This window comes from Typopeltis vanoorti, chromosome 1 (assembly GCF_054136105.1).
Source record: "Typopeltis vanoorti isolate ZY-2024b chromosome 1, IOZ_Tvanoo_1.0, whole genome shotgun sequence".
Lineage (NCBI taxonomy): Eukaryota > Metazoa > Arthropoda > Arachnida > Uropygi > Thelyphonidae > Typopeltis > Typopeltis vanoorti.
This window is the reverse complement of record NC_143549.1, coordinates 65,607,344-65,630,703: the sequence shown is the minus strand read 5'-3', so window position 1 is coordinate 65,630,703 and position 23,360 is coordinate 65,607,344. Positions and strand designations below refer to the sequence as shown.

Sequence of the window (23,360 nt, the reverse complement as noted above, 5' to 3'; positions counted from 1 at the left end):
GATTATTGAAGAACACACTAACAAGCAGAAATAAAGAGTTATAATTTGTCTTTATAAAGCTTTGATACGACTACATTTGGATTGTCGTGCTCAGGTCTGGTCATCTGGATTTCTTGGGAATGAGAAAGTGGTGAGGACGATCCAGAGGCAGATGACCAAGATGGTGAGTAGATTGTGGAATGCTTCCTATGAAAATATATTGAGGGTTTTAGGATTGCAAAAGTTGGTGGTGGGTAAAAAAAGGGAGATATGATAGAAACATTTAAACTACTTAAAGGATTTTATAGGATTATTACAAAGTTAATATTTCAGCACCTAGAGGGGACAGGACAAGAGGTCATCCTTGGAAGTTGGGTAAGAGTGTGCTTGGCAAGGGTGTGATGTCTACATTTTTTGCTTAGAGAGTGGTGAATGAATGGAATGGGTTGCCAGAGTCAGTTGTTGAATGCTTTGTCTGTTAATGGTTTCAAGGAGAGGTATGATAGATATTGTGTTAATAGTTTGAATCTTCCATGGGGAGTTTTAGGACTCCATGGAGGTGCCTGTGCAATAATGATAATGATGTCCCAAGGAGAAATCCAGCAATTAGTTATGCATTATTATTAGCTTTATTTTACTCCATATTTTCACAAAACATTTTATATTGTATGCGGTATTTATTTCCTCCATTGTTCAAAATTTAAATCTTCAATAATGAGACTTAAAAGAGTTTTTTTCTTTTTAATTTGTCAACTACCTTCTCTGCTTCTTCCTTAATAAACCTTCTGTAAAATCACAAAATACAGAATATATTGACATGGAACTTCAATAAATGTTCTCTAATTTTAATTTGAAAATAGATAATATGATAAGCATAGCTGGTATAGTAGAGATCTATATGAATAAATTTATATGGAATAAGAGAAATTCCATATAAAGACACGTTCTAACCAGTCTTTAGAGCCTCTGTAACTCAGTCAGTTTTGATGATGCCCTTTGGTTGAAAAGACATGGATTCAAATCCCTTCTAAAATGTGAAGAATCTTTATCACAACTTTTCAGCTGAAAGTGAGTTAGTTGGTATCATATGGAGGTGAAAGAGCGCTAAATAGGTTTTCAAAGATGACATGATAGGCCATTGAGCTTATTACAAGCGAAAATGAGGAGTTAGGTGATAAATAAAACAATGATCACCGACTAGATATAATAGATATGAGGGTTTTAAGAAAAATATCAAGAATTAAAATGAACTAACTTGACAAAGTATAATAGCAATCCCAGATATGGAATTTCAGTAAATATTCATCATCACGATGGGCACACTGCCCGTTGCTGTCCGATGCCTCCTTCAGTATCTTCTTCCACCTTTCTTTGTCCAGTGCACAGTGTCACAGTTTCTGTAAAACCATTCCACACCAGTCCTTTATGTCATCTGTCCATTCTCTCTATGGTCTACCTTTTCTGTTTACACCATCCATAATACCAAACATGAATGTCTTTATCTTCCAATCCTCGCTCATTCTGCAGATGTATCCAAATACTTGCAGCTTCCGTTGTATAATCTTCTGCATTAGATTCTCCTTTGGTTGTATCTTCCAATAGAGCTCTTTATTTGTGATTTTCTATATCTTCCTGTAACAAGTTCTTTCAAATTCAAAAATTCGTTTTCTTGATTCCTTATTTATTACCCACATTTCATATCCATACAGTAACTGCTGAAGATGTGTAAAACTCGATTGTAGCTTAAAAATATCAAAGCACTTTACATCAATTTTTAGAGGTCAAGTGTCATGAGAACTGCTACAAAAATAATCAATGATTATATAATATAATATCATATCAATGAATATATAATAGATTGTCAAAAACAAAGGCAATTCTTTGCCATTGGAAGTTTTGTATAATAGCTCTATATAAGAGCATAAGAAAGTTGTTTACGATGAAGTGTGTGAGAAAGTTGTTTGTAAGATCTGTGCATGAACATCTTCAAAGCTAGTATCAAAGTGGTCCGCTAGTTTTAGAGAAATTTCCGCTGCCTGACAAGACAAGGAAAATATCAAAGAGGTCCACTAGTTTTAGAGAGGTTTCCGCTGCCCGACAAGACAAGGAAAAAAGAGTGCACGGAGGAGAAAAAAAGAACTGGCCGACTTTAACAAAAGGATCCAGGAGAACTGCCGATTTTCTTTGGAGTTTACAACCCTTAGTGCAAGGACCAGAGAACGTTAAAATAAAAATGGACTGAGCTGAACATCGGGAGGCAGTCATCGGAAAAGAGTCATCATATGTCGGCAAAAGAGGAGAGGAAGGTCCCAGTTACTAAAGAGAGAGAGGCAGTTGGAACCGCAACAGAGGACAGTCAGAACCAGAGTGGAGGTGAGCTGCAGACCATAAGCGGAGTCCGAACCAGAGGCAGTCGACAGAGAACAAGAAGTTACGGCGAACCCGAGCCAAGAGTGTCAGATGTCCTTTTTGCCGTGGGAAGTCAACCGGAGTCAAAGGCCACAGAACAATCTTCAAGCCTGTATGCTGAAACTTCTTGCCTGAACTTTTTGAATACTGGAAAAATTGCAGTTTAAGACCTGCCAGTAATCTGATGAACCCCCTTGAAGCAAGACTCTTCAGATGAAAGCCAAGACCTGAGGAAAGAAAAAGGGCATAGAAACTTTTATGCAGAACCTTTCGAAGAACGTGTGACAAAGAGCCTCTGTAAGTTCCATCTTTAATTGTAAATTACTTTTGTAATCTAGTAGATATGTTATAGATGGACTGATAAGAATTAGTAATAAGGAATATCTAAGAAAGTCCTCTGATCTGTTATTGATTGAAATATAACTTGTGAGATAACTTGGCATAGTTAGCCAATCTCTTTGAGAGTAAATTAATCAGTAATTGAGTTAAATATACAGAGGAGTAATTGAGTAATTATATCATCATCATCATCAAATTCCTGCCATGTACCCTCAAGGGGTGTATAGGATATGACAGTACTACATGAAAAAATTACATCATTACTAACTTCCTATCTACAATTTTCCTCCAAATCAGTCTGTTACTTGTCAAGACTCCAACATTATCAGATCTAATATTTCTATCGTCTAATCATTGATTAGACGATAGACGAAGAACATAATTGAGTAATTATATTGTATAGTTATCTAGTTTCGAAAAAGGAAAGTTTGGTTCGTTATACTAAAAGTCTAAAGGATAGGTAGAGAGAGAGAGTAACCTCACTATCACTTATTTAATGTACTTTGTTATTATTGTAATTAAATGGATTTTATTTATATGCAAATAGAGTGCTGCCTGATTTTTTTATTTTACAACTGCACTGTTTTTAAAAAAATCGGATTTGTGAGCAGGACTCAACTAAGGTAATAAAAGCACAGTTTAAGTACTACTTAAGAACCACGACTGTTTATATAAACTTTGTTGAAGGAACTGATGCTAGTAAGAGAGGGAGGGAGAGAGAGAGAGAGATCTACCGGCGTATTACTAAGTCTTCTGCTGATATAAATAATACTGGTGGCGCAGTCTTACAAATAAATTTTCCAGTTCATAGGCATATGACTAGTAAATACGGAAGGTGGATAAACGTAGTGCGTAATAAAATAAGTAAGGAAGGTTATGAGAGAAAAAGTGCGCACTGCTAATTAGAATAACGATAGAGTAAAGATATCACATTATATAGCAAAATAACAAAACACATTATTACAGATGCATGTTTCCAGTACTCTTTCGTTTGCAGGCTGATTGCTTTACTTTTCCAGATGTTATCCATGCCCTTCAGATTTGTTCTTCCCTTTACAATCCTGATCTTTATGATATTTATTTTTTGCAGTCCAAGTCATATGTCATTTTATTTCCCAAATATGTGAATTGTTCTACATTTTCTATATATTCTATCCACTTGTATCTTTTGTTTCATGTTCTCTTCTCACCAAATACCACTGTCTTTGTTTTTTTCAAGTTCATAACAAGTCAAAATCTCTTCCCTTCCTCATTTAACAGTTTCAATTTTTTGTAGTTCTCTTTTGTCTTCTTCAGTAATAACAATGTCATCTGCAAATCTCAGATTGTTAATTCTCATCCCATGTTCTGATATTCCTTTTGCATATTCCTTCATTTTATCCATTGCTCTTTCTAAATGTGTGATGAAAATGCTTGGTGGTATTGGGTCCCCAATACCACCAATACCCCCCCCCCCCAGTACCTCTGCTTGTTCTAAACCATTTCCCCAAATCATCACCTATTCTAACTGCTGCAACTGCATTCTTATTAGCATCTTTTAACATAGCTATTAGTTTTCTATCAATTCCAAAAGTTTCTAGCACTGCTAATATCACTTTCTGGTCGATACTGTCAAATGCCTTCTGAAAATCAACAAAGCAAGTACTATTTTTCTGTGTATAAGATGCCCCCATGTATAAGACGAACTCTACTTTTTCAAACCCAAAATTAAGAAATCAATATTTTAAACATAAAACAGAACACATTTGATATTTTTTTAAAGATTCAAAGTATATTTAGTAATTAGGTAATATTTTGACTTTTATGACTTTTGATGACTTTTAACTTGAATTTTGAAGAATATGACACTTGTTTTTTATTTTTGACATTATTGGCTAGTGCTCAAAATATTGTTAATGCATTAATTTACGCCGCCAACGAGTTGCAGACATATGAATTCTTTCAGAGTTCTGAGTGGTTTATTTAGAATCAGCCATTAATGACGTCAATCGACAGAGTTAACAAAGGCTGGTGATTGGCGGGAGCCTGTTTGCGGAGACAAGGTGCCGTCAGTTTCGCCACGGCAACCGCAGATCTCTCAATCGGTTACCCCCCTCCCCATGTATTAAGATGATCCCCAATTTTTTGGTCTAAAAATTTTAGAAAGACGATACTTTTTGTGTCGTCTTATACACAGAAAAATATGGTATATATTTTTTTGTTTTTTTTGACTAGCTTTCTCTGCTATTAACAGCATTGTCAAAATCTGTTATATTGTAGTTCTGTCTTTCCTAAATCTTGCTTGCTCGTCTGCAAGATATGCTTTCAATTGTGTTCTCAATCTTTCTATCAATATCATCATCACCTTATCAAGGTGACGTGTCAAAGCAATTGTTCTATAATTTTTACATTCTAGCTTATTTCCTTTCTTGTATAATGTCACTAATATTGATTTCATCCACTTCTCTGGCATTTTCCTTTCTTTCCCATATTATATGTGGTGCATTTCTGTAACCATACTTTCACCACCATATTTAATTCTTTCTCCAGTGATGTTATCATTACCAGGACTATTGTTGGTTTTAGCTGTCCTATTGCTTTTTCTACCTCTCCTCTTACAATGTTCATATCATACTCATCATTACCTGGTGGTGATATCTGCTTCAATTCTTCAATCAGTTTCCCAATACTATCTAAATCTAGTTTTTCTTCATATAACTCACTAAAGTATCTTGTCCACCGCTGTACAAAATTTATCTTTATTCATCAGTACTTTGCTTTTTTCATCTTTAATTGTGGTCTGTTTTGGTTGCCACCTTCTGTTAATGGTTCGAATAATTTTGTACACCTCCCTAGTTGTATGCTTTCCATAGTGCTGCTCTGTGTTATTGCATTGGGCTTCTAACAATTTCATCTTATCCATTCTGACTGCTTTTTTTTCACCTCATTACACTTTCTTCTATATTGTTCCTCTATTTGTTCTGATGTATCTCTTGTTATCTTTAACATTCTCTTCTCCTGTACTAACTTCAGTATTTCCTGCTTAATCCACTTCTACTTGATCTTCTCTTCTTCTGGTACTGTTTCTTCAACTAAGTCTTCTATTGCCTTCATTATTTCTTTCACTCTTAGATTCAAATTTTTTTCTTTGTCCACACATTTAAGTTTCTCTTCTAACACTGTTCTGTACCTTCTTCCTATTTCTGCTTCACTTAATCTTGCTGTATCTCTTCGTTTTTGATGATGGAGTTTATATTTTCTTTTTAATTTCAACTTGATATTTGCAATCACTAAATTATGATCCGAATCTATATCCGCTCCTTGAAAAGTTCGACACTGCTGTACTGATGTTATCCATCTTCTTTTAATCATAATCGTATTGATCATGTTCTTGGTTTTCCCATCATTTGATCACCACGTCCATTTTCTACATTCCTTTTGCTGGAATCTTGTGTTACATATCATCTCATGGTCCACAGCAAATTCTAACATTTTTTTCACCTTGTTCATTTCTTTCTCCAAAACCATATTTTCCCATGATGCTTTTCCAACCATCATTATCTATTCTGACTTTGGCATTCTAATCTCCTTCAATAATTAGTACATCTTGCTTTGGTATTGTTTCTAATGTCTCTGTTAGATGTTTGTAAAATAAATCGGTATCATCTGTGCTTCCAGATTTGGGTGCATATATCTGGACTGTTGATATGTTAACTGGTTTTGCTTAAAATCTTGCTACCATGATTTGTCCATTGACTGGTTTGTAGTGTCGTGACGTTGTTTTCTTCATGTTGTGTTCGAATCCGCCATCTTGTTACAAGTCACTTTCATAAAATAAAACACAACTAATTGTAAATTGATCACTAATCCAAGGGTAGAGAAATTTCTATTATACTGCGCCACTCTATCCTTAGATAAGTCTATATGAAATAGTAGGATCAATTCAAAGTTAGCAGTCTTTTCATTCATTCAGGCCGAAGTATTTATTTTCTTTCTGGGATTCCCGCTAGATTCGAATTTTTGTGAACGGTGCAGTAAAAAGAAATTCAGGCAAATACAATAGTTAGATTAATAAATGAAGCATTTAATATAGGTCATATAACACATACATAAATTTTACTTCTAATTTTTAAATAGTAGAAACAAGTCAAACATTAAGTCAAGTTAATCACATTAACACAATCTTCCAAGTCTTCACATGCACTTTCTCAGCTTCTGGGTTACAAAGTTTCTACACTTAAATAAATATAATAGCACATCCAATCTAATCAGTTTTCACACATTTCTCAGTCATGCTATAAGTTCAAAATATCACTGGCACTAATAGCTGAAAATATCTTACAAACAATTCTTATCTCCAACTCTCAATCACGAAGAGTTTCCACAGTTAAAGTTAGGTTAAGCATAGCGTAATTAACACACAATTCTTCAAGCAATGAAATAATACACTATGATAGACCTTACCGGAAATAGTTCCTAGTACATCAATTATGTTGTGAGCAAACTTTTGGAATTTATTTATCTTACTTAAAAAAAAAAACACATCTACAAGACTTATCCACAGTTATACTTAAAGCACTATCAATCGCACTTCAGAATTCCAGACATCAATTACAGGGTACTTCAACTATCCTTGTTACCACTCATAAACTAATTAAAACACTGTGAGGTTCCTTTTAGGGCAAATCGGAAATAAGCCGCAATTCTAGACCAGCTGGGTTTATTCAGAATTCTTCCTTAAACGACCAGCTTTTTATTTTATCCGATTGTAGCATTAATTTCCCTTCTATTATTACTGCTGATTTCACTTTCAGCTAACTAGAAAATTCGTTTCGTCCTTGCTCACTTATAAAAATTATCCACTTAACTCCTACCCTTAAGAACCTTTTATTTACTTCTACTTCTGTAGTTTATCCCCTTGCTTCCTTTCACTTCCAAGTTTCTGTCCCAACTCTCTTACCTCCTATCTATTTTCTCTTCTTTATTTCGCCCACGCTGTGTTCCACTCGCGCTCGTTTATTTCACGCGTCTCCATGACAACAGATAAACGTAAACATTCTCGCCAATGTTACATTAGGCTATACTACTACATTGAGTTATTACATAACGTTAAGCTTTCACAAAATAGGAATAATTAGAATATTTGCTTTTCAATAAATGCGTAGTTAAATTGCAAATATAAGTTCTTATAATATTGACATAACAATAAATAAAATAGCTTAATAATATTTAATACAGAATCTTATTATCATTAACACATTCCTTTGATTAAATAATTAAATATTTGATATAATTAAGGTAGTTATATGATATCAAATTATAATTTATGTTATTTACATTAAATAATATTTACAAATGTAGCTCTTGTGACGGAAAATCATGTTGGATTCTGAATCAAATAACATTTATTCTAATCTCTACATAATCAGAATCCAACAGTAGCCTAATAGTGCCTTTCTAGCTTTTTTGTTATGAAGGAAACCAACCCCCTGCTTCGTGCTTGGCGTCATGCCCTGACCATATAACTTCACATCCATTTATCTCTCCTGATGATGTCCATTGCATCTCCACCAGTCCTAGTATATCACACACACACCGATATCTCTTCATTTCCTTGTGAAGTAATTCTAGTTTTCGTGATATCCAAAGTGTCCATACATTCCATGTTCCTACTGATAATAGTTCTGTTAGTTTTAGTTTCTGTTTCCTTTTGGTATCCCACTTTTCGATCCAACCATGATCGCTCGATTGGTATCGTGGACTTTGTTCATCTGGGCGACGCCCGAGCCGACATGTTTTAGCTGTTGATCGTATAGGCATCAGATAACAATCATGTTTTTTCTTTATGGTCAGAGCATCGACACTCATCTGACTGACTCTCCTTCTTTATCCAGGCTTGGGACTGGCATGAGACCCTTAAGGATCCAATGCAGAGTTATTTTTCAAAATATTTTCAAAATATAGAGACTTAATTTACGAGATTCCTTAGTTAGTCGAAGATCCAGAAATGGGAATGAACATTAAATTCTAAATCATAGGTAATTTTAGGTTAGGTTGTTGGTGATTCAGGTACTCGCATAAATTCAAAAGTGAAGGTAGTCCATGGCTCTAAACTAAGATTATATCATCAACATATCTCTACCATAATTTTGATTTATGGTGGTATTCTTCTAGGACTTTTCTTTCAAATAATTCTATATAAAGATTTTGCTAAAGCTGGCAAAAGAGGGATGCCCATGGCTAGACCAGAGTTCTGTTTGTATGTTATGTTGAATTATTGCACTTGAAATACCCAGAGATAATCCTCAGTTGGAATGTTGGTAAACAGATTTACTATATCAGAGCTTGCTAAAATGTCATGTTCATCAAGGGCAATGTTGCTGATGCTTTTCAGCATCTTTGGAGTAAAAACAGTTCTCATAAAACACAAAACACTACATTCGAGTGATTTGTTGGAACATTTCAGAGAGCTAATGTTCTGCTACGGTGCATTTTAGGACTGTGACCATTTGAACTGAAGATGAAAATGACAGTCTCCAAAATTTTTGTTAAATTAGTACCCCCATTCTTAAAAAAATAACCTTACTACATAAAAACTTGGGATGGGTTTTATGCAGCACTGTAGTTTTCTTCCATTTAATCTTTCATGAAGGAGTATATGTCCATCACTTAGTCCGTTAGTCCTAATAATGATATCATATGGATTTCTTAGGAAGATATTAACAGTTTTTTCCTCTAGTAGGCTGTGTTGCAGGCACAAGGCACTCTACACTGTTGGATGAGATGAAAGGATGGAGTTCCTTAGAAGAGATAAGGGTTGTTAGTTTGATATATAATTTAAAAGTGGTGTGATGCTTTGTATTTTTATTATTATTTAACACATAATTTGTGTTAAATGATTGTGTAACTTACAGATTTTAAATTCATTTTAGACATGTTATGTACTATTATTCCTAACATTAGGAATTGAAATAAAATTTTATAAGTGAATGAAATAGTATTCATATTTTTTTAATATTAGCACTTATGTTATAGAAACATTAAGCTAATGAGATTAGTTCATTGCTACAATTTTGCTTTACAGCTGTCCTGAACAGTTTTGATGGATAAAATAATGCAGTCTTATTTATTTTGAATAATAATATATTTGCATCCCCCCCCCCCTAGACAGCAGCAGTCAATATCATATCGTGCTTATGGAACCTAATGGAAAGTGGAACTGAAGAATTAAAGTTACTTCAGACTGTTACTCTGTTACTCACCACCAACAGTGTTGTTCAAGGAGAGACTCTTGCAAAGGTATATGCTTGCATTTATATTATTATGACATTATTACTCCTCACATGCCAAAAGAATCATTGCAGGAGATTATTACTATTAAATACAGGGTAATATTAAATATTTTAATGGCTAATATAGCCTACATTCGTTTAGGAGTGCTCCTTTTTTAACAGTGTCATTGGCTCTTTACCCAAAATCTTAGGGCATTACTGAAGTGTTATAAAACTAATATATATGAAGAATAAAATAGGAGGAATATTTGGACATACTTTTTGTGGATGTTGTTTTCTGTCTCCTTATCCCGGCGATGTGCCTTCATCTGCTGTTAAAGGAAGGAGGGGGGGGGGTTGGGAAAGTGGGGGTAAAGTGATATGGGGAAAATTATTTGAAAAAAAACCCAGGTTTTTTATATGTATAATATTATTATTAAGGGTGGATAGAGAGCATTTGGAAGGGGGGGGCGGAGAAGGATCCGAAGATAGAAGTTTTTTTTGGGGGGGGGGAAGAGGAGGGATTTAAGGGAAAAAAGTCAGGGGTAGGAGTTACGGGGTGTGAGCTGTTTCAACAGGCATCATCTTCGGAACTCATCGGGGGAAGTGGATGCTATGTCATGTCAGTTAGGTGTTTCTGTCTTTGGTGTACTTGCGTTGTCTCCTATTGGTTGGAGTTGTGACCTAATTTTTATGTTATGGAGCTTCCAACTCTCAGAGATTATGTAGGGTTATGTAAAAATTATGTAAAGATTATGTAAAAATTAGGTTATGACTCCAACAATAGGAGACAACACAAGTACACCAAAGACAGAAACACCTAACTGACATGACATAGCATCCACTTCCTCTGCGAGTTCCGAAGACGATGCCTGTCGAAACGGCTCACCACCCATAACTCCCACCCCTGACTTTTTTCCTTAAATCCCTCCTATTCCCCCCAAAAATAACTTCTATCTTCAGATCCTTCTCTCACCCACCCCCTCCAAAACGCTCTCTACCCACCCTTAATAATAATAATATTATTATACATATAAAAAAATCCGGGTTTTTTCAAATAATTTCCCCCACATTACTTTTCCCCCACACCCTTCCTTTAACAGTAGATGAAGGCACATTGCTGGGATAAGGAGACAGAAAACAACATCCACAAAAGGTATGTCCAAATATTCCTCCTATTTTATTCTTCATATATTAGTTTTATAACACTTCAGTAATGCCCTAAGATTTTGGGTAAAGAGCCAATGACATTGTAAAAAAGGGGCACTCCTAAACGAAAGTAGGTTATATTAGCCATTAAAATAATAATTTATTTTAGAGGAGTAACATGGGAATTTCCCCAGAAATAATACCTATACGTGTCTTTATTTTTCTGTAGTCAACACATTCTTAGGCAAAACCTTCCACTCATCCACCACTCTGCATTCAAATTCTCTTGCTCCCTCCTTATGAAGCTGACAAGGATTGCCTCTCCTTCTGTCCTCCCCTCCTTGTATGAAAAATCTTCTGCATTAATCTCATTCAAATTTCACCATCCCAGTTACATTCATTGCTCCTTGTCCTGTCAACAATGCCCTGCATATGACATTCTCTCACTGTGTCTTTATCTTAACATTTTGGAAACCGAAATCTATACTTTAGTTTTCTCTGGATCCTTCCGAAAGATCTTCAGTTATGGGTTGATTATTGTGACACATGTCTGAACATGATCATGGTAGAAGATAAGATATGGTTTTATCATCCTCACACCTTGTGGGAGGGGAGAGGAGTATCTAATAACTTGGAAGCATACTGGATTCCTTGTAACCAAAACATTTAAAATCACAAGTAAATTCATGTAGTGTTTTGTAATTGTCACACCATGCTTTTGATTGTAGATCCACATTCATTGAAGTTGAGTGTTGTATGTTGCTGCCAAACATAGAGAAATTAAAGTGAGCACTCCAACACAGTAGAACACTCTTGACTCTTTAGTGGTTTTCAGTGCAATCAATAGAATATTTTGAAGCATTTATGTATGTTCCAGACTTGACTCCCTTTAATTTTTATTTGTTTGGACAGATAAAACAACTATCTGGATAATGCTAATCATCATCAAATTCCTGACATATACTTTCAGAGGGGTGTACAAGATATGATAGTACTACATGAAAAAGTTACATCATTACTAACTTCCTATAAACAGTTTTCCTCCAAATTAATCTGTAATCTGTCAAGACCCCAATATTATCAATTATTATTATCAGATATTTTTCTTCTAAGCCATTTGTTACTGCTTCAGTCTACTGAGATCTTGGTCTTCCTTTGGGTCTTTTTTCTTACCATAGCAATGAACACGTGTTTTACTATCCTTTCATCTTCCATTCTGTTTAAGTGGCCATACCACATGAGATTAGTTCTGCTAACATATTACTGAATACTAATAATATCAAGTTCTTTCCTAATATCCTCATTTTTAATATGATACTGCTATTGATGTCATCTGTTGACTTTTCTAATCTTTCTCAGAACTCTCATATATCTCGTCTCCAGTTGAAGAATTTTATTTTTAACCCACCTCTCAGATCTGTAAGTTAAAATTCATTTGAACATCATCTTGTATACAACAAGTTTAGTGTTTTGACTAATTTCTCTATTATTCCATAAAAATTTATTCAGTTGACTTCCTATCATACCAGCTTTGCTAGTTCTGCTATTTCCAAATTTAATCTTCACTAAAAATCATTCCTAAATTGCTGAATTTTAGCTGTTCTATAGTGTTCTCCATTCAGGTTGCAGCTGATGTTTTCAATGTCTTTGTTTTTTATTGATGATTTTAATACCAAATTTATTACACCAGCCATTCAGTTTAGTCAGGGAATCCTGTAGAATTGTATTTGATTTATTTAGTAGTATAACATCTTGCATAAAGTAAGATGTTATACTACTAAATAAATTTTATACAAGTTTAACTCTCCAATTTTGATATCAGGTATAATACCACTTTCTTCATAATGTGATACATATAGATTAACAGTGAAGGTAATGTACATTCTTGCTTCATACCTGAATTAACATAAAACAAACTTCTTGTACTGCCTTCACTAATAACTGATGACTTACAATTGAAATGTAGACTAAATATTGTTTTATATAATGTCCCATTTACATCATATAATTGAAGAGTTTTGAACAGCTTTTCTCTTGGCACCTCATCATATGCCTTTTCTAAAACTACAAAACTTAACTAGAGTTCATTGATATATTCCTAAGATTTTTCAGCTCTTTGTCTTAAAGTGAAAATCAGATACTGACAGTTTCTATTTGACCTTAACCCAGTTTGTTCTTCTCCAAGCTTCTCTTCCACAGTTTTTCTTAGCAGTTTCTCAAGTATATTTCCAAGAACAGTCAAAAACATATTACCAAGAACAGTCAGCAGAGAAATTCCTGTGTAATTACATTCAGTTTTATTTTAATTTTTTATAGATGGGTACTATGAGAGATCTACTCCAACCATCTGGAATTCAACCTTCTGACATTCTGAATTATGCAGTGTAGCCACTGTAAAACTTTTATACCACCATACTTGAACATTTCTGGTTGAATATCGTTTACTCCAACTGCCTTTCCACATAATTGATATGTATTTGATCGATGTGTAATTGATATGTATTCCAGATTGCCTTCCTGTTGAATGTTTCTACTAGCATGCTGTCACTGCTTGTTTCATTTAACAGTCTTTCAGAGTAATTATTCCAGACATCGGGAATACTTTTATCTTCTGTTTTCATGTTACCTTCATCATCTCTAATTACTTTTATAGAACTTCATTTCTTTTTCAATAGCCTCCAGAATATTTTACCTATTTCCCGATATTTATTTTTTATGTTCTTACCCAAGTCTTCCCATGACTTTCGTTTATCTAGTTTTACAGAGTGCCCTTTCATTTTTCTCTGTATTCTCTAAGAGCACGAGTGGACTTACTTGCCAGGAACTTTTGATATGCTTTCTTCTTTCCTTGCCTGTCTTTTTAACTTTCTGACTCAAACATGCAATACTAATTTTTCTATCCTTGCAGACTACCTCATCATATGCCTCTCTAGCTGAATGAATCAATGTTTGGCACCAAATCTCCAAGATTTGGTTCTTGTTTTTAAACTAATTTTCTTGAATAAAGTTTGTATATTTGAGTCTGTAGCTCACCTTGTGAAAAGTGTTCAACTTTGATTCATTTTAAAAGTTTCTTGTGCACCTTTCTTTTCAATATGAGATTCAATTTTATCTTGCTTAACACTAAATAATCACTTCCAATTTCAGATCCTTTGTTTACACTTATGTGAAACAATGGGAAAACATCACTATTAACAATAATATAGTCAGACTTCTATATTTTGCATCTTCTCTCCATGTGAATTTGTTCACATCTTTGTTTAAAATGCTGTTAGTAATAACTGTCCATGTCCTGAAAAGAAATCCCACAGATACTTACCATTATTATTAGCTTTGCTCTCTTCTCCAAATATTCCTAAACTAAAACATTTCTGTATGACTGGTGGAATTCATTTCCTACTCTCTGCTGGTTTGATCTCCAACAAGGACCAACTTTTCGTTTTTTTGTTGTGACAACTGCCTTCTTTAACGCCTTGAAAACATCCTCCATTTCTTTATTAGAACCTTCTGTGCAGATAATAGGCACAGATAATTCTCATTGTCAATTTCCCCATTTTGATATATATATATGTGTGTGTGTGTGTGTGTTTTATTTAATTAAGTTATTTTTTATATTGCCTCCACACATGAAAGGTCACAAGACCTATCTACAGTTCCATGTACGGACAGTGATTAAGGAGGGAAAATTATGTAACCTGTTGATATGTTTCCTAAAGAATAGGAGGTTGTACTCAGTGAGGAAAAACAGTGTGGGGAAGATTGTTCCAAAGAATAGAGGTGGATGGAATGAAGGCAGCTGATGAGAAGCTAGTTTGGTGTGTTCTAGCTGGAACAGTGCATGGGAGTTAGCCAGTGGCTGCTCTAGTTCTTCTATGGTTAGAAGAAAGTGGAGAAATGGTAGCAGGCAATTCAGAGCAGTCACAGCACTGATCTTGGATTTAAGTGCTCCACCTCAAATGTGAGAACATTACTCCAAAGTTGGATTGATCTGAAACTTATAAGGTGTTAGGAGTTGAGAGGAACAGAAGTGATGTTTAGAACAGAAAAGAACACTAAACTTTTTAGAGGCTAAGGAGGCTATGTAAGTAATATGTTTGTACCAGGATAAACTGGATATGACAGTCAACTCAAGAAGAGAAAGTTGATCTTGAAAGGAAACTGGAACATTATCAAAAATGAGAGGGGATTCGGTAGGATTGTTCTTGTGGGTAATAAGGCAGGCTTAAGTTTTTTTAACATTGAAATTTACTAAGTTTTCTTCATCCCATTTAAGGATGTTGAGGAGGTCAGTGTTCAAGTCACTGGTTATGGAAGATTTTGATGCTTCTAACATTAGGGTACTGCAGGGTTTATCGAAAGAGGAATGAAGAGTACTGTCAGCGAGAAAGCATGAATAGGATTTGAAGTCAGAGAAAGAAAGTCACTGATGTGAAAGAGTGCAAGCACAGAATCCTGAGGCTCTCCAGCATTGATGGGGAAATCTGATGAGAAGAAGCCATCCACCATGACACACAATGAATGAGTCAGGAAGCTGGTAGTTGTTCAGGAGAACTTGGTGCCAGACACAATCAGATACCTTAGAAATATCGACAGCGATAACGAGTTTCTCCAAATCTTTCCTGAATCCAAAGGTTAATGAGATTAGCTAGGCATTCGTTGTAGAATGAGAATGGCAAAATCCATATTGGTGATCGCTAATTGACTGATGAGTCTCCAGGTAATGAAAAAGCTGGTTTTTGATAACCTTTTCCATCACTTTTGAAGGTACTGAGGTGAAAGAATTGGATGACAGTTAGATGGATGACTTTTGTCTCCCTTTTTGGGTACAAGCTGGATGTGGACTTGCTTCTGTTATGTTGTGGTGACATTTCTTTTACTTTATCTTTAATTTATTATTTTATTTTATTGTGTTCTCCTTCTATCGCTTATCTTATTCACAGTTAAATATATCTACACAATTTGGCCGATTCTTAGAATGATTACATATATTAAATAAATTGACAAAGGATTGACTTCTGAATAGAGTCCAATCCTCAGCAATAATGGTCTGGAGTTACTTCCTATTCAGGTTCTGGCAATATTTATTTGATCAGGCTGCGCCAGCCAGATCCCTATGTTAGAAATTCCTTTCAACCAAGAAGTAACCCTCAGAAAACATACTAAGTAAATCAATCTATTAATTACTTCTCATATCAATTTTTTATCTATCTCTCTTAAAACACTTTAGATTGCAGTCGTGGTCTCTGTCATATATTTCTCTCCTGCTCAGATTCAAATATTAGCAAGCGGTGCATTGGATTCAAATCAAGCCACAAAGCAGGTTAAGATAATCAAGATACATTTATTAGATTCTAAAGATTACACATTTACAATAAAAAACACTCAATAGGAATAGAGTTATCCCAAATTATAAGGTTAGACACTGTAATTCACATATCACATCTTAGAATAGGCTCATTTCACTGCACAAAATTCTAGCTAGCATCCTTTAAATATCTCTACTATCTTACACATATTCTTAAAACATTCACATCGATAATTCTATAGATCATTACTTATAGCAAATTAATTACTACTCATTCATACAAATACTGAGCCATTAGATTCTAAACACTAGTATCTAAAATTTCACTATAGTCCTTTCTACAAGTTTAGAGTTATGTAACCTAACATCTCGTTTCTTCCATAACACATTATTCCGTTCTTTCTTAACAAAGGAATTATAAAGGGTTTTACATTACCACATTCCTGTTACTTATTTCTTCTATCCTTTCTTTATAATTTCCCTCTGAATGTTCGATCTCGTCCTTGGTGATTAACTCACAGGCTAGGTTTGGCCTTCATTGTTCTGTCCTTTCATCGCATTCTTGACTGGAAACAGCATGGATTGAATCGATCCACGTGGACGTATTTGGCGGCCAGTTTCTTCAGGCTTACTCGGAAAGGTACCTAACATTTCTTCGTCTATTCCTTCCGCCTGACATCGCGAAACGACAGCAGAGAATAGCTGCCTGCTATCAACTAGATCACGAACTGGAACTCTTCCCGACTCCATCAGAAATTCTCCAGCAACTCCAGATGAAAAAACCTAAAAAGCCCTGAACGGGGGGACAAACCTGTTTTATACCTTGTATCTCTAGCACCCTCTTTCACCCAAAACATTTCTGCCAGACACTTTCTTTTTTTGCCCCCATCTCCTATTTCATTCCTATCTTCCTGGAATTCTCTGTACGATTGTCGCATCTTCCCAGAAAAACACTGTGCGCGTGCCGTTCGCATGTAAGCAAATTGCCATCGGCTACACAATTTATCCGAAGTTGTCGTTAATGGACTTTGATCCTTCGTTATTATGCTCTAACATATATCTTATAGAGAAACTTCTTACATTATAATCTTTTACAAATAAATGACATCTTTCACCTTTAATTAATATTACAAAATTTGTATTAGTATAATTCTTTAAACAAAATTGGTATCTTCACTTATTTACAAGCATTTCCCCTTTTAGTTTTTTTTTTTCTTGTTAAATTTTGAATGAGATATTTCTTAGTAAAATTATTTTCATTCAAAATTCAACACTTTCATGCTGTTGAGTGGATGCCAGTATAATATGAAAAAGTTAGATAGATGATACAAGACTGGTGTTAATTTTGTAACATGTCTTGAGCACAACCAGAGGAATACCATTTGGACCAGGGAGCCTTGTTAGTATCAAGATTAATGAGGGTTTTTCTGATGTCCATTTGGTGAAAGTTCAGAGGAGGCATGCATTGGGCAGTTTGTGGAAGTATGGGAGGTAATTTGCTTTGAGTGTCCAGGCAGGAATTGGAGAAAAAAAAAAATTGCTCGCATCACTCTACTTGATATTGCTCACCATTCAAGGTTATTCTGATATTTACTGTTTAATACTATAGCTACCCCCCCTTCGATTGTTGTCACATGAATATTACATTTTGTCGCTTAGAAAGATCTCGTCTGTTTTTGTAACATCTATTATTGTCTATCTGGTACTTACATAATTCTTCTGCTAGTTCCATTTCTTTTCCATTAACACAGAGATCAAGATCTTCAAAAAGAAGCTTGCTGTTGCCAAACACATTTGCACTCAGAATTGATCAGGCAATCTCATGGATGGGATTAATTCTTTAATATTAATTTTAGTCATTTAATATTCACTCATAGCAAGACAAGAATAAAATTTAATAATATATTAAATTGCTGGATTTTAAACTAGCTTTGTCAGAACACGAGCACTTGTTGCAGAACACCAGGCACTAACAATCAAAATAATTGCAGAAACAATTCTGAATTATAATGGACAGAAGATCTATAGGCAGGAAGGTGGTCTGTGGCTGCTGGACTGAAGTTCATATTAAAGTGACAATTTCCCAAAATGTTTGATAAATGCTTCATTTTTTATGCTTGCTAAAATTGGCTTACAGACTTGTAAAAACTTCTGTTATCACCCCTTTACTCTAGTGGAGTGGGGGGGGGGGGTATAGTGCATAACCTGCCAGTTGTGACTTGCAATAACAGTTGTAGCATATGCATTTTTTAATATTCTTTAAGATTTATATTAACAGTTCTCTCTGTCTGTCTGTAGTAGTGCAAGTTGCAGGCAAGATATAAAAGCCCCTGGATATGCTAAAGATTGGAGTTTTTCCTTAGTAGAACAAATAAGGGTTGCTAGTTTAATGTGTGGTATGAAGCTTATATTTTTTTGATACTATAATTAGCTTTACATATATATTCAAGATAATGGGAATAGTTTTGCTGTGATTTTTTTTGAGAAGGGAGAGGAAGATAGGGAGATTGTGTAGTCTTGCATTTGTTACTGAGTTGTAGCTATGGACTAAAAAAAGTGAGATTGATAATTGAGTTCTGGAGCAATATCTGCCTCATTAAAAAAAGCTTAATCCTTTGTGTTATTATTTTAAGATTACTGTATTGTTGTGCTAATAGAATTGCTATTTATGTTTATTTCATTGATGTTATAATTGTTGGATATTAGCAATCTAGTGATCCAAATGCTGCAAAACTTTGTTGGAATACATTCTCATGCAGAAGCAATATCTGAGAAAAAAAAAAGTAGCTCCAAAATTCAGCACCAGGGTATTGCAAACACCAAATGCATGGAATTTGCATATCATACAACTTCACAGGCACCAGGAGGGTTTAAAAAAAGATGGACACAGGTTGCCTTCATTCTAGTTGTTAATACTGTCCACAGTGATGGCACTAACCTTGCCCTAACATCTTTGCACATGAAGCTGTACTACCTAATCAATTGCAGTGCTGTTGCTGCACTCCACGAATTTCATCGCCTGAAAAAAGTCAACAAGGTCCACTGTCTACATGTAATCTGCAATGAATGAATGACTGTTTTGAAGAAACAGGATTGTTGGGAGTTAGACCTGGCAGAGGTCACAAACCAATCAGTTCACAACAAGCTCATAAAGTTGCTACTGCTATTGTGGAGTGGGTCATGAATAACAGCTTTGGTTCCTACAGTGCATGTACTGTATCAAGACACTTGTAAAATCTTCTGTTATCACCTCCTTTACTCTAGTGGAGGTGGGTGGTGGTGGTGGGGGGGGAGTATAGTGCATAATCTACTAGTTGTGACTTGTAATAACAGTTGTAGCATATGCATTTTTTTAATATTCTTCAAGATCTATATTAACTACCTGGAAAATTCATAGACGATTCTGCATTTCTACCCATTCAAGATAACCCTGAAACAGGATTTGTGCCTGCAGGACTTTAAAAGTCGACTGATATTTGCTTTAATGTTCCTTGTTGAGTGGAATTGTACGTTGTGTGGCCGTGGATGATTTTGTGGGGAGATGAAGTTCAATTTTTGCCTGAAAAGAGCTGTGAATACTCACAATTGCCAGTGTATGGGCTATGCAAAACCTGCATGCAATCCAAAAAATCCCTTTGCATTCATCCAAAGTTACTATTTGGCATGGGTTTACAGCTTTGTTTATCATTGGACCATTCTTCTTTGAGGGCATTTGCCAGTCGTATCCTGTGACCTGCTCAGTTACTCTCAAGAGGTGCCACAATATGATAAACAATTTTGTTGTGCCATAGCTACAGCAGCACCTGTGCATGGATTCAGTCATTTTCATGCAGGATGGGACCCCCCCCCCCCTTTCACACATCGGTCGATCCATACAGGAGGTTCTTCAAGAACATTTCACAGAAGCCAGAGTGATCAGTAACCACAGTGGGTTTCCCACTGTGGTTACCTCATTCACCTGATCTTGACCCTTATGACTTCTGGCTCTGGAGATTTCTCAAAGCCATGATTTATTGGAATCATCTTGATAACTTGCCATCAGTGAAAGACACTTAATGCAGCATCTGCTCAACATGAATCCTAACCAGCTGCATTCTGCTGTTGAACACCAAGGATGCAGTTTGTGGCATACCAGGAAGGGCAGCACATTGAACAGTACAGCCCATGAATGCACAATCATAGTGAATAAAATTGCATTACTTATGCTTGTGTTACCTTTTTTCCTCCTTACACAGAGAGAAAAATGACTACATATACATTCGGTACATCATACAGTGACTCCTGGCGGTGATATTTAGAACTACTTTTTTCTTTTTTTTTCTTCTCAGATATCGCTTTCGCATGATGTACAATGTATTCCTGCAAATTTTTGCAACATTTGGATCACTGGGTGGTACTTCACATGGCCTTAAACAGGGATACTTTAATTTTGATCACCCTGTATTATATACATGATGATCACCATATATTTGTATCATTTTGAATTGCTTTTCTCTTGTCATCTTATTATATGTCTTTTCCAGTTCTACAAAACTGAAATACATATCCATGATTTCTCTAGTATTTATCTTCAAGTAAAAATTTTATACAGAATTGGGGAAGAACAAACTAGGTCTTGAACCTAGTTTGTTCTTCCCCAACTTTCTTTTCTAGTCATTATGTCAAAATTTCAAACCTGACTTTTTTTAGAATTGAACTTTTTTGTAAAGGATGAAGTGTTTCCAATGAGGGAGGAGAGAGTGACTACTAATGGTTTAGCAGGTTTTTAAGCAGGACTGTATGTAAGAAGAAGGTGCTGTATTACAAGGAAGAAGAATTTTTAGATTTGTGAATTTTTAAGGTCTTGATTATTTCATATAAATTTCGTATAACACGTTATTTTGTATTTCATAAAGTTTCAGTTGTTAATGATTTCTTTAGTTTACAAGCAGCTTTTTTAGTTATTTCCAAGTTTTTTTTTTTTTTGTTTGTTTGTGTGTCAGTGCGATTATAATCTGTAGTAAGTAATATGAGCTCGTAAATGATTATACATGTATTTAGTTTTTTTTTTTTGTTGTTGTTGTTATTGTATATTTAATTTAATTCATTATGACAGTAGCATAATGCTTTTTAGTTTTGATATGATAATTTTCATTTTGTATATATATTTTTTAATGTTTTTTTTTTTTTTTTTTTAGGAGGCATTTATATTTGGTATTCAGTATACATTATTATTTCTAATTTAGTTACTTGTCTTGGTGTGATAGCAAAGTTGCCTCAAATGAAGTCGTTGATAGCATCTTGAAAAATCATTGAATTTTTGTTGAGTTTAGACTAGAATCACAAAATTGCCATGTTATGGCATTTCATTGTCATGCCATAGTCATTCCTTGTAATACCGCACCTTAGATAGCTGTTATACTTGCAGTTATGCAGTTCTGTAGTGACAGGCTTTTAACATGTTTCAGAAGATTATTATTGTTTTAGAATTGCAGCTGAAACATCTAAGGCTAGCATGTCTGTAAATTGATCTTAAAAGTAATATGTCTGAAAATAATTGATTGCATTGTTTTCTAGGCACTTGTTTTGTGCTTCCGGTTACATTTTACTAAAAATAGCACAACAAATAATACTGCATCAGCTACAGTGAGGCAGTTAGTAGCAGTAGTGTTTGAAAGAGTTCAAGCAGAAGATTCTACACAAGTTAAAGGTTAGACATATGTTTTTGTCATTGAGAATGAGATTTTTGTTAAAATAATTTAAACAAAATGTCATTATCTTTAAAGTCATATCCAGCAGGTATTATTAAACCTGTTGGATGTTGCTTTACATAATATACATAAATAAATAATATACAAAATACAAAATACATAAATAAATATAGTTAAAAAAATACTGAACCGATATTGTTATAATTTTCTGGTGCATGCAGTTATGATTTTGTGACTAGTTTCTGATCAATACATTCTTCCAGAGTCTGTTATTTGTCAGTTTTATTATTATTATTACTACATGACACCTCCAGGATGTCCAAAGACTCATCAAGGGAGGGCACCTACTCTACAGCTTTGTCTCCACCACTCGGTTCACCAACTACAACGAACCGCAACTACACTCATCATCTACACCAATGGCATCTACCACCCACCTTTGTGATTTGATCAGCTCTTACATTTTTATGTTTTATTTGCCTTTACTAAAAATTCATCATCATCATCAAATTCCTGACGTGTACTCTCAAGGGGTGTACAGGATATTATGATAGTACTACATGAAAAACTTACACCATTACTAATTTCATATCAACAATTTTCCTCCAAATCAATCTGTTAACTGTCAAGACCTCACATTATTAATTCTTATATTTCTGTCTTCTAAGGCACTTTTTACTGTATCCATCCACTTATATGTAGGTCTTCCGCTGGATCATTTCCCTGCCAACCTGGCAAAGAACCCTTGTTTATCTAATCTTTCCTCTCCCATTCTGTTTAAGTGACCATACCACCTGAGATTGGCTATGCTAACAATGTCAAGTTCGTTCCTAATATCCTCATTTTTAATATGATATTGCCATTGATGCCATCTGCTCACGCCATTAATCTTTAGTCTTTTTTCAAATTTCTAATCCATCTCTCAGATCCATAAGTTAAAATTGGTTTGAACAGTGTCTTGTAGATAGCTAATTTAGTGTTTTGACTAATTTCTCGCTTATTCCTTATAAATTTATTCAATTGAATTGGCTTTGTTGATTCTTTTATCTATTTCCATATTTGATATATCCTCTGCACTAAAAATTGTGACTAAGAAGCTGAAATGTTTTACTTGTTCTACAGGTTCTCCATTCATGATGCAGTTCATATTTTTAATACTTCTGCCTATTTTCATTGTCTTTGTTTTGTTATTGCTGACCTTCATACCGAATCTATTACAACAGTTATTCAATTTAGTCA

General features: G+C 34.7%; 1 protein-coding gene across 1 annotated transcript in view; it reads left to right on the top strand.

Moving 5' to 3' along the window:
* The window catches only part of mon2 (Mon2 homolog, regulator of endosome-to-Golgi trafficking), a 749,535-nt gene that overhangs the window by 98,143 nt on the left and 628,032 nt on the right, over positions 1-23,360 (top strand). The window contains exons 5-6 of the mRNA XM_090397718.1: positions 9,874-10,005; positions 21,988-22,120. Coding sequence (XP_090253844.1) covers positions 9,874-10,005; positions 21,988-22,120 — 265 coding nt within the window. The remainder of the gene's footprint in view (positions 1-9,873; positions 10,006-21,987; positions 22,121-23,360) is intronic.